Consider the following 12,417-nt stretch of genomic DNA (forward strand, 5'->3'; position numbering starts at 1 on the left):
TAGACCAGGGGTCTGTAGACCAGGAAATGGGGGTCTGTAGACCACAACAAGGGGTCTGTAGACCAGGAAATGGGGGACAGGAAATGCCTGGATTTCATAATATCTGATCAACTCGAGGTCAGCTGGGCAAACCCCTAATCAGGAATAGCAAAAACCTGGCTTCCCTCCCTCCACAGCACCTCTGTTCTCTTCCAGGTATGAAGAGGCTTTTAGATCATTCTCTGAGGTTGGCTTACTCGGTGACATCACCTAAGATCTAAAGCAGCCTTTAATTGTCACCCAAGGGGGTCAAGGCTGGGGGAAGTGGTGACAAGTAATCTGATGCTATTAAGTCACTAAAGATTGCTAATGTGTTTCCTTAAAAAAAAAAAAAAAAGGTATCATAGGCAGAGAAATGGAGCACCTGGATGTTCTGAGATTCCTCTCTAGGGCAGCGAGGCCTGTAAGCCTGAGGGTGGGGCTGAGGGCAGGCTGCAGTGAGGCGCTGCAGCTGGAAGAGGTCTAGGCCAGCCCTGAATTCTGGGGCTATTGCTTTCACAGTGGGTGCTTGCAGCATTGGGGTACACCAGATGATCCTTTGGGTCAGCCGGGAAAAAAATCGAGCTATGTAAATGCATATCATTCTTTAACATTTAATGCACATTTTATAACATACACGGTACCAGTATTGGCATATCGCTAGGGCCCTCCAGCACCATGGCCCACATAGCAGGACCTGATCCTCAGCACGCAACCCTCTTCTGTTTCTCCCGTGCTGAAGGTACACCATCTACCTTCCAGAAGGGGACCCTGGCCCTGGTCTCTGCCAGCTGTGCCAGCCCTCCCACTACCCACCCCAGATCACAATGAGCCCTACTCACTGGCCTGCAGGCCTCTCTGCCGCCGCCTCCCCCCTCCACCACCACCTCCAGGTTTCAGCCCTGCTTCATATTCTTCTCCAAACCCTCCCAGCCCCACTTTCTCTCTCACTGGCTCAAATCATACCTTCTCAGCAACCCCTCCTCCAGCCCGTGTCCAGCCCTGGCCTCGGGGCTCTGGGCCTCTCCCCTCCCTCCAGATAGGCCCCTCTACTCTGGGGCCTGACCTAGGCTGTTCCAGGCCAGACAAACCTGCTTGCCCTCGGAGGATCTCTTTATCAGCCTCGGCCCCGTCTGGCATTCTACAAGGCGATGCTTCCCGTGGTTATGACTTTGGTGCCTTTTCTAGTACCAAAAACCACCACCCACATCTCTGGGCAAGTCAATAATAGCAGTTGCTTTTTTTTTTTCTTTTACTATTTTTCTAACAGAATTCCAGGAAAAAAAAATAGATCTCTATCATATATATATTATACACTCACATACACAGAGAGCCAGCCCCTGCCCACCAGGAAGGTGAGAGGCACAGGCTCATCGGGGAAGCACGTGGGGGTCTGCAGGGCCTAGCCAGTGCACACAAGGGTGGTTTCCACTAGCCCGGGGAACAAGACTGGGCTGTGACAAACCAGGGCAGTCCTCACAGGCCTTCCCACACACCTTAGGACAACTGTATGTGGTAGCGCTTTAAGACACAAAGTGCAGATAAAGAAGGAATTCCCTGATAGGCCCATGGGGGCTGACTTCTTGGGGAGAACTCCCAGAGCATTATGCAGCAGAACAGGGGAGCCAACAGGAATAAGACCCACCCACCAGCTCCTGGGACCCCTGCAGACAGTGTCATGTACACAAAGGTGAGGGGCCCACATGGGGTCTCCGGCTGCTGTCCCCATTTGGTGCTGAGCTGGGGGCACCAAGTGAATCCTGAGGCAAAAATAAGTCATGGGTGGTGAGCTGGGACAGGCTGTGACTATATGGTGTAGAGAAATCTACACCGTACGCACTGCCCAGAAAGGCAGGCTGGAAGGAGTGACACGCTACGCAAGGCATCAGGAAGCCTCGGTCCCACGCTAGGGCTGCTGGTCAAGGGGCCGAGGGTACTGCTTGGGTTGGGGCAGGGGTGGGACCAGGGGCAGAGCTAGGTTGTGAGGGCTGGTGCTCGCATCCCTGGCCAGACACCAGCAGCCCCAAAGGCACCTGGCAACAAAAGGGGGAGCACGTTCAGGGGAACACCTAAAGCAAAAAGCGGCAATACTTGGCCTGATCCACTAACTCAAAGTCTAGGAGAGGAACCAGCCATCTCATCTTCTGCCCGCTTGCCAGCAGCTTCTTCAAGCTGTGGCTGCCCTGGGCAAGGCCTGCGAGTGATTAAAAGCCCCATTCTGAGACTGGAGTGTGAGGTCAGGGCCATCGGGCTCCCCAAGGCACAGATGGGGGGTGAGGGTCCCCTGTCCACAGTCCTGGGAAGCGAGTCAGTCGTGACTCCACATCCTTTAGGCTTCATGCCCACTGTCTCCTGGGACACTGAGGGGGAACCCTCGGCTCAGCCAGGAGCGGCTTGTGGGTTCACCTTTGCTGCCACAGAAAGAGGTGCAGGGCCTGGGAAGAGGAGGAAGGGCAGGCCGTACGGGGCCTTCCCGATGGGTGGGAGGTAGCCAAGCACACAGCACGTCTGTCTGGCCGCATGGCCACTCTGGGGAGGCCCCACGGAGAGGCGGCCTCCCAGATGCTCCCTTGCTCATACGTGACACAATGTCTGCCTGAGTCCCGAAGAGCAAGGGATTTGCTTTCCATGCAAATCTGGTCCAGATGAGCAGTTCGCAGCCAGCCCTGTAGGAAGACTGCGTATGGGGGTGGAGGCGAGGAGAACCAGGCTGCAGCCTGCAGACGTGTCCCTAGAGATGTATTTCCCCAAGGCCCTGTGCCTCCCCTTGACCACACTGGCCCCTGTCTGCCTGTCTCTGCCCATTCCTGTGGGGCACACCTGCCCTCCCAGCTGCCGTGGGGCCCGTCAGAGCTCTCTGGGGATGATGCAGAAGGGCAGCACCGGGCTACTGGCCTCCAGCTCCAGAGCAGTCAAGAAGCAGTCGACAGCAGCCTCACTCTGGCCTTGGGCCTGCAGCACCTCGCCCAGGCCCTGCCACGCCTCGTGGCTGGTGCTCTGCCTCTCCACGGCGTCTCGCAGAACCTTCTGGGCCAGGCTCTTATGGCCCAGCCGACTCAGCACCAGCCCCTGGGGAACAAGCATAGGGCGGCGTTAGCAAGGGCATCCTGGGCAGGGACATCCTGGCCGTGGCCCCGAGGAGTGGGCGGGGGCTGGCCCGCCGGCCAGACAGGGCCCTTGGGCTTGGGAGCATGGCGTGACCATGCCCTCGATCCAGCCCTGCCTCCTGTATTACCCAGTGTGTGAGCTGATCTCCTCCAAAGGGCAGGCTTTCCAGACAGCAGACTTTGAGTTGCCCTGTTCCCAGTTGGGGGAGTCCCAGGCAAGCCACCACTCTGGCCCTCAGCTTCCTTGGTCACTGGGAAAGATCACTGCAGCCACCCCTATGGCTAGGGTAAGGTTCACAGGAGCCCAGACATGTAAAGCCCGCAAACAAGTGTCTGGTGCGTGCGAGCTCGGTCACCCGGACTATGCCAGGTCTTTCTGCCGCAGTAAGGACCTGCCCTGCTCCCCAGGGACACTGCGTCACTGAGGCATGCATGCTATGGGGCTTAGACTCCCAATTGGCAGGAAGAACCTCACGCCAGGGAGGAGGGCGAGGGCCAGTGCCTTTGCCTGCATCAGCAGATGGCTTTTTGGGGACATCTGGCTGAGCAAGTGAGGGTCACAGGAGGCCAGGGACAGATGCTGGGTGACAGGAGAGGCTCCAGGAGGACACGCCAGGGGTGGACAGGCCGGGGATTCTGCTTGGCCCTGCTGTTTGACTCCAACAACATGGTTGCCAAAGAGACAGAGGAAATGACAGGAATTATCACAAAAAGGGGCTGGGAAGTGAAACTGGCACACTGTACCCTCTTTATCCTCTTCCACCCACATTAGGAAGGGCGCAAGGGGGTGGCAACAGGGGGAGCCGTCAGGGCCCTCTGTCAGCCTCTAGCCCCAGAAAGGCTGCTTTGTACCACCCCACTGATCTGTATTCCAGCCCCAAAGGCAGCACAACAGAGCCCTCCTCTTGCTCAGAGGGAAGGCAGAGCCCAAGCAACATGGGCTTCCTGGACAGGCAGGGCTGGGGCGGGGCGCTGCCTTCTATGTGCCTGGAGCCCCTCTCAGGTGCCCGCCCACTTACGGCCATGTACATTTTTAGCTGGAACATTTTCCTCCTCACTGCGCTCCCCAGAGTTCGGCCCTGCGTTGCTATGGAGACCCACCAGGGAAGATGCACATGCCTGGTTTCATAGAGCCCTCAGAGAGCTTAGGAACAGGGCCAATTAGGCAGCAGTGAAAGACGGTGCTAGGAAGCCACAGGAACAATCTCTCCCTCTCAGAGGTGCTGGCTGGTGAGCCTGTGGCCAGGGGGTGTGAAAGGAAGTGGGCACAGTCTTCATCCATCTCTCCCACCTGGGAGGGAGCAGGAACCAGAGATTCAGGGGAGGTCTGACAGGAGAGCCGCGGGCAGGGCTGGGCCCCTGGGCTGGCCAGATGGGAGCCATGCTGATTTGGGGCTGCCTCTGTCTGGAGGACAGTGTCCAGACTGGCCTGCAGGGCTCCAGGCCAAGCTTTTTCTGCCGGGACCCTGAGTCGTTCAGCATGGAACAGGGCCCACAAGGAGGAGGGGAGGCAGGAGAGACAACAGGCCGCCAGACACCAAAATTAAGCACCAAAAATGGAAGGTTTGAGCCCCATGAGTGCTGCCTGAGGGGAGAGACAGGACAGACCGCAGGCAGGCCAGAAGTCCAGACGGGCTGGGCCTGGGGTGGCTTTTATAAATTTTTTTATATTGAGCTTCTATAGGAGATTTGGTTTGAAAAAACCGCACCCCTGCTAACAAGATGTTTGAAAACCCCTGATCTCAACTATGTGGGTGTTTGGGAAGGGGCCAGATGTGTGCAGGCTGAACAGGGGAGTGTGCACGGTGGTTTTACGTTCAGTTTGGGGGGCTGGCTGTGGTCTGCTCTGCACGTTCTGGTGGAGGAAGCAGCTCAGGGGCCCACGGCCAAGGAACCGGGTTAGAACCCCAGCTCCGTCACTGAGGATGGGCATGCATCCTCGGTGGCCCAGGGCACCAGTAATCCTTACTCTGGGGCCACTGTGAGCACTGCACTGGTGGACTAGAGCGCCCCTCGCCACAGTGAGTGGGCAGCAAATGGCCACGTGCCCAAGCGGAGCAGAGCTCCTATGGGTGAGGACGCTGGGGCAGTTGAGTTCTCCACAGGGCACAGCTCTCTGTGGGCTGGGTGGGGCTGGACCACGTCCTCCCCACCCTGGGGTGCTGACCCGAGCGCCTGAAAGGAGACACCGGGCGGGTGGGGGTCAGGCTGGGCCTGGAGGCCCAGGGTCTGTAACAGGATCTGCCGCCACCTGCCCGAGACACCAGCCGCCTTCGTGTTTGCTAGCAACTCAGGGCTGTTTGCTGCCTGACAACTGGGCGGGGCGCACCCTGGGAAGATGCGCGGTCTCACCTGCTCTGCCCCCAGCCCGGCACTGTGCCAAGGGCCTGTGTCAGCCTGCTGGCACCCCTTCCCCTGGCTGTCCAGAGAACCAGGCCCCAGGGAGATGGTGGGACCACAGAAGCCGCATCTCAGCTCCATCCAATATCCCTGCAGGCTTGACGCCTCCCCACCCCGGTGAGGGGCCGCGGGAGAGGAGACCTCCTGAGTGACCCCAGCTCTGCCCCTGACGCTCAGCTTTGCCCCGACCTGCGCTGCCCGTGCGTAGGGTTCAGAAAGCGCCCTGCAAGTTGTTCACAACAATCGTGCTGTGCTTTGAAGTGGGGACCTGGGTTGATTATGGCACTCAGGGCTATGGGGGAGGCCCCCAGAAATTCCTGACAGTGTCCCTTTGTTCTTCCCTCCCTTCCTGGATCTTAGGGAGGTGGGAACATCAGGTCACCTCTCATCTCTGCTCCCACAGGAAGACTTCCCCTAGGACAGTGGCTCTCCTGCCCTGGTAGGTGACCCTGCGCTGCCCTTCCGTGCCTGAGGGCAGGCGCCCTGATCCTGCAGGCTTTGCTGTTCTCCACAGAGAAGCAGCTCAACAGAACTGAGTAGGAGGATCCCAGACTCACAGTCAAGCACACCAGAGGCCCTGGTGTGTGCATGCTGTACTGCGTGGGGTCACAGAAGCAGGCAGCCTGAGATGAGGACGAGGAGGAAGAGGGCCCACCTGCCTCATGCAGGACTCCCACTGCGCACAGTCTTTGTTCACCCTGTTCAGTCAGCGCTTGACAGTGGCTCCCAGAGGGGAGGGGCCACAGGAAGGTCCCGGCCACGGAAGCCTCTTTCCTTTGAGGAGAGGCTTGTCCTGGGAAGCAGCCCCCAGGGCTAGGCCATCTGTAGGCCAGGCTGAGCGCTCCACCCGCCCCTACCCTCCAGTATTTATAGAAGTTATTTTGAGAATTTTCTTTCTGAGCTCAAGGCACATTCCTGGGATTCTGTAACAGTCTGTCCAGCTGGGAATCAGCTGGAGGCTGCTGGAGCCTCCTGGTCCAGTCCCTGGAGCCTCCGGCTTGGGGACCACAGGGCTTCAGGGAGGCGTCTCTGGTGGGGCCACCTCTGAGGCTGCTCCCCAGGAAGGATCTCTCCCTGCACCTGCCCTGAAATGCAGAGCTGACACACCCTAAGAGGGAGGTCCACATTCCAGCCACTCACGCTCTTTCGGCATTCTGGATTCTCCCAGTGTGTCAGCCTCAACCTGTCCGACTAGACTGGGAAGGTGGCTTCTCTCCAGGCCGCGTACCCCGTCCATTCACCTCCTGGATCTGGGCAGCTCCAGGCCACAGGCTGGTCCTACTGCCCTGTTGGGTCAAGACCACATCTCTGTAGTCTCCACCTGCAAGCTCTCAGAGGAAGAGCCCCAGCTGACAGTGCCCGACCCACACAGAGTCAGCTTAGATGGGGCTCCAGCAGAAATGGCTGCGCTTCTCGTGTGGGGAGACCATGCTGTCCCTTTCTCCTCCTGGGGCCTCTAGGGGTGGGAGTTAAAGACCACTGGGCCTCCTCAGTGAGACCGAGGCTTGGGGTGGAGCTCACGGGGCCGCTTTGGCTGGATGGCAGGGTGAGCCCCATGCTAGGAGGTGCCACCCCTCAGCAGGTGCTCAGCAGGGCCTTTCCTCTTTCCCCTTTCTGGGCTGGTTGTGGGCTCCACCCACCCTGGAGCCCAGTCAGGTCTCCATTGGGAGGCTGCAGCGAGGCCTGTGCACTCATTCTGGAAGCAAAGGCCCAGCCGCGGGCAGTGAGAAGGGGGTTCCATGGCAAGCACACCTCCCCCTGAGCAGGAGGCAGAGACTGTGGGGGTGCTGCTGGCCTCCTGGGTGAGGGAGGCAAGCTCTGGCCCTGGGCATGCACACTCTAGACACAGTGACTCTCCAGCCACTGATTTGGGGGTTAAATTCAGGTGACAACGCTCAAAGCTTGTTCTGATCTGAGTCACGAACAGCAAGCTTCCTGTCCACTTCCTCACCAGCGTTGGTAGGTGTTTCAGGAGTCCACACGCCAATGTGAGGCTTTCCTAGAGTCCTGTACCCAGAGCCAGGGGAAGTTGCTTTCATTCTGGAAGTCAGAGCGTGTGCACGAGGGCTCAGGCTGTGGGGACTGTGCCCGCCCCAGGCTGGGCAGGGGCCTCTGCACACCAGCGAGGCCATGCTTGGGGGACACGCCCTTGCACCTCCTTCTCCTTTTTCCTGCAGTAGGCCTCCAGAACTCTCTTCCTCGAGTTTCCCATCAGGGAATGCAGATCTGGGGCGGGCTGTGTGTAAACGCACAGTAAAGCTAGGAGGTAAAGGGGCCAACAAGACATTCTTACTGCACGTCTGCCACATGAAAGCATAATACTGCATCGGGTTGGGCAGGCAGAGATGCCACTGATGAGAGTCTGTGAGGGCAAGGGGAAGCCGGGTTCTCAACACATACATCTGAGGGCAAGACTCGGGCTGCCTGGACCCTGTAGGCCACCTGCCACAGGTTAGAAAGCCAAGGAGGGAAAAGCCTAGAGACAACAGGGTGTTCTGGACCTGTGGCATGGGGGCAAAAGCAATAGCCAGCAGGATCCCAGGAAAAAGACCCCGCTATTTGGGGACTATCTGGCCTCTGATGCTATCTGGCATCAGAGAACCTCCAGGAGGCCTAGATCTGAGTTTCACTTCTCTGCTGCTCAGGAAGCGGAAGTGTTTCCTCCTTAAAGTCAGGAAGCAGAGGCTGTACCAGCTGGCATGACTATAGGCCAGAGTGCAGGGCTTAGTGAGTTCTCCCCGCAGTAGCCTCAGGGCCTAAGCATGCTGCTTTAGCTGACGGGTCTCACCCAACACAGGAAACTGTAAGGCCAGATCTCAAATACCCCTGGGTCCCTCAACTCAAGATTCCTTGCCTACAAAGCAGGCTTCTCACATTCAGAGCTAAGTTAGCATGGTGCAGCCCTAAGACACTCTTGTCTCATGACGGCCATCTGGAGTCCATGTCTCGTACACCTGGGCCTTGTTCTGTATCACCTGGTGGCCTGAGTGTGCACCAAGCAGCCATCAGCGACACTGAGTCACTGGGCTTCCCCTGCAAACCAAGAGCAGGGATCTGTCCTGGGAGCGTGTTCCCCATGTGACAGGTAATAGTAAGCCAACTACTGGGCCACTAACTTACACAATGATTTCACCCAGTTCTATGATGAGCCCTCAGCGCTTGGCATCGCGAGTCCCAGCTTACAGGCAGGTCACTGAGATGCTGAGACAGAGGAACTTGGGCTACACTAAATGGCAAGTAAAGGTGAAGAGAGACTCAGGTCCGGGTCAGACTCAAGGCTGTGCTGGGGACTCCAGGCCTGAACCAGCTCCGCTAAGGAGGCTTAAAAGCACCCCAGCCCACCAGCCCTAGCCAAGTTGGCCCCACAGGCAATTCTGAGGTTCCTGCCCAGCAGCCCCCTGCCTTTTCAGTACCCTTGCTGGCACCAAGCTCCCCCTGCTGCCCCTGCAGTGCAAGGAAATTTGAGCCAATGACCTTCACCTCACGCAGTCTGTTCCAAGTGGTGCTCAGGTCACTTGCCATCAAATCTCATGCAAATGGTGACAAAAATGACCAATGGTGTTTCATCTTTTTATAGCTCTTAGCTCATCTCAGTCCTAAAACTACTGCCCAAGGCCACAAAAGCCTGACTCCTTGTCCCCATTTGATAGGCGAGGAAACTGAGCCAGGGACCAGGGAATGTAAGGACCGACTGTCGCCAGGTCTGAGGTCTATGGCCTCTTCTGTCTGCTCCCAACCCCCAGGGCTAGAGAGGGGGGCTAGCTGAGGAGGGGGGAGGGGGAAGATGTGTGCTGCTGGCGTGTCACCCTTAGAGATCAGCCCTTCTTGCTGGATGTCTGAAGTGCCTGCAAAAGGCTCACCCCAGAACCTCAGTCACGGGAAGGAGGAGGAATGGCCCGGTGAGCTTCAGGGGACTTAAGATGTGCCACTGCACACCCCAGCCTGGGGAGGGGGTGAGAGGCCCTGGGGCCATCTGGAGATGGCTGCATGCCATGATCATGCTCTGGATCCTCCAAACCCACTTAAAGAACAAGACAGTCTGCTTCACGCTGGGAGCAAAAGGGAACAAATTAAGGGGAATAATTCATCACCACGCTCTCATCAGAGGCAACAGATGACAGAAATGCTGTATTCCTGTCTTTCTAGGGTCTGGAGAGAGAAGAGGCTGGTCACACAGCCAGGACTGCTTCAGAAATTACATCCTGGGATTCATATCACAGGAACCCGTGCTCCTACAGAGCAGGCTCCCTGCTGCTGCAGGGGAGCCTCCCCACCCCACCCCAGGAAGAAAGGCTGCTGGGGAGACAGGCTGCAGGAGCCTGGAGCTGTGCTCCAAGAAGAAAGCAAGACCAGGGGCGCAGGGGCCAGTGAGGAGCAAAGCTGGGACAGACAGATGCATCGGGGAGCCCCGACCCCCTCAGTCTGTCCCAGCAAGAAGAGGGCAGGGCACCACCCACAAGCGCAGGAGGCAGGGATGCAGCGTGCCTGCCCACTCATGGCTGAGGCTTTCAAGCTGTCTCCTGCAGTGAGACAGGCTGCGCTACAGCCTGTTCAACCAACAGGTCAAGGAAAGTGAGTCCGAGCGTAGCCACAGCCGATGACCCACCTGCCATCTAGACCAAGTGACCTCAAGGGAACCCCCTTCTCGGGGTGTGTGTGTGTGTGTGTGTGTGTGTGTGTGTGTGTGTTTCTCAGGGACTCAACCACTCCATCATTCACTCCTGGGTGTCTTTGCTGTCCCCAGGTAGCCCAGCTCTCTTGGAGGGGCCGGGTGCATGGGTCCCGGGAGGCGGCAATCCAGAGACAGGTTTGGAGAAAGATGGGTGCAGGCTGCCTGGGGGTCCCTTCTTGGCTACACCGATGCAGCACTCTTGACCTGGGAGCAGCTCTGCTCATCTTGGGAAGGACCTTGCTCCTCTTCTCCTACTTCCTCAGGGGAAGGCAGGTAAGGTTCAGTCTTCCCTGGATTAGACTCTTCTGCCAGCAAATTAAGTTCTAAACACCCAGGCTGAGTGGGGGTTCGGACTCCTGCAGGGGAGCTGAGATAGAGCTGGCACAGGCTGTCAGAACCTGCTTCTGAGATTTTACTGGGAATTTCCATCTGCAGAGAGCACGCCTTTTTCTTTCTGGCAGACCAGTCACTAGCCATCCCCGGGCGTGGCAGAGGCAGCTGCCTGCAGAACCAGGGCTTGACGGTACAGTCTCCCAGGGGATGCTGTTGTGGGCACCGTGGAGACTGCCCTAGTAGGACACGCTCTAGGAGGGGTCTCTTTCCTGGCTGATCTGGCAGAAAAGCCTGATCTGAGTGCAGCCAGAACCATGAAAACATCTTTCATTTCCAGGGCAGGGAGGGCAAGAGAATCTGCTTATTAGGCCAAAGTTTATATTCTTAAAAATGCCTGAGCCTTGACTCTCGAAAACAACCATTTCCACTCTGAGAGGGCTTTATCCAGCCCTGGAAACCCCACCTCTTCTGTGCACACAGCCCCAGGCCCCTGGTTTGTGCCGACCCCACCCCAAGGGCTGCAGGGCTGAAGCTGGCACCCACGCAGCTCACGAGGGATGCAGACCTCCACCAGCCCAGGCTGCAGGGGTGGCCAGGCACTGTGGGGAGGATGCCTCGCCTTCCTCTTGTACCCAACGGAGGTCAATGTCCTCACAGAGCCACGGCTCAGGGAAGGATGTTTACCCTGGGAACCTGCCCTGGCAATGACTCCATGGGGGAAATGCCAGTTTCTCAACGTGTCCCTTTCTCTGCTCAGTCTCGGAGCATGCCAAGTTCACAAAAACTGAAACACACGTTTCGTGACCAACTCTTTTTATGGTGACTTCCCTAAAAAAACGCTAAGCTGATTTAGACCGACTGGTCGTGGCCCCCATCATGGTCTACCGCGCCGAGAAACATTCTATCTGCGCTCTGCAGGGCAAAGAGCTGTGGCTCTCAGGCAACACCTGCCATGGTGAAGGACGGGAGGGTGGTTTTGTGTTCTCTGCTATGCACTGCAGATTTTCAGTGCACCACTTCGTTTTCAGGAGCATGGGAGTCAAGTGGGTCTTTCCCTCCGTCACCCAAGGGACTCAGTGAGAGCGCAGGATGGTATGGCCAGAGCCAGATGGCCTGAGTCTGGGGCAGGCACAGAGAACTGAGATCAGCAAACGCTGGGGCTCAACATGCCAAGTGTTCACATGTCTTTGGGGAAAGAGGGCTTAGTGGATCTTCCCCAGGCTTGAAGTTTGCTATTTTTTATGTGTGTGTGTGGGATGCTGGCAGGAACAGTGCATGTGGAAGCGGGATGGGCAGCCCACGCCACAGCCAACGGCCCCTCTGGCTGCCGGTAACTTAACAGTGGGCAGGCCTGGCTCGGACTTGCTCCAATTTCATCGAATCAGCAAGGCCCCCCAGGAGGAGAAAAGGGACCTTTTCAGAAACATCTCTGGGGAGCCACTCTGGACAGCTATTCAGTTACCATGGAAACCCACCCTTGGAGGCAGCTTCAATTTCAGGAAAATAGCTACAAACAATAATAAGCATAAATGAAAAATGGTGCACTGTTACTTCAAAATTGTACTTGTTATTGGATTCCATCGGGTTCAGGGACTCAGATGGCAGGCGCCTGCCTGGGAGCAGAGGAAGGCGGCCGTGCGGTCTGGCTGCAGGCCTGGGCACCAAGTCCATGTCCTCCTCACGGCTAATCAAGTTTCTGGATGTGACCTCCGGGGAGAAATTTATCAGAGGGGATAATGTCTGAATGGCGGAAAGAAGGAGGAGGAGGAGGCTAGTGAAAAACAGACATTTGCTGAGCAGCCGGGAAGGTAACACGGGCCGTGTTGGGGGTGCACAGCCAGGCTGTAATGTCACTGCGCCCCCTATGTGAGCGGGCATTCAGGGGCC

The 12,417-nt window shown here is 57.5% G+C and overlaps 1 protein-coding gene across 2 annotated transcripts in view; it reads right to left on the reverse strand.

The window, feature by feature from the left end:
• Positions 1-1,291: 1,291 nt before the first annotated feature.
• TTC7A (tetratricopeptide repeat domain 7A) overlaps positions 1,292-12,417 on the reverse strand; it is a 103,893-nt gene continuing 92,767 nt past the window's right edge. For both annotated transcript variants that reach the window (XM_004686225.2, XM_012727461.1), the window contains exon 20: positions 1,292-3,087. In XM_004686225.2, coding sequence (XP_004686282.1) covers positions 2,866-3,087 — 222 coding nt within the window. In that variant the 3' untranslated portion in view covers positions 1,292-2,865. The remainder of the gene's footprint in view (positions 3,088-12,417) is intronic.

This window comes from Condylura cristata, unplaced genomic scaffold (genome assembly GCF_000260355.1).
Source record: "Condylura cristata isolate star-nosed mole 26May11 unplaced genomic scaffold, ConCri1.0 scaffold00020, whole genome shotgun sequence".
Taxonomy (NCBI): Eukaryota; Metazoa; Chordata; class Mammalia; order Eulipotyphla; family Talpidae; genus Condylura; species Condylura cristata.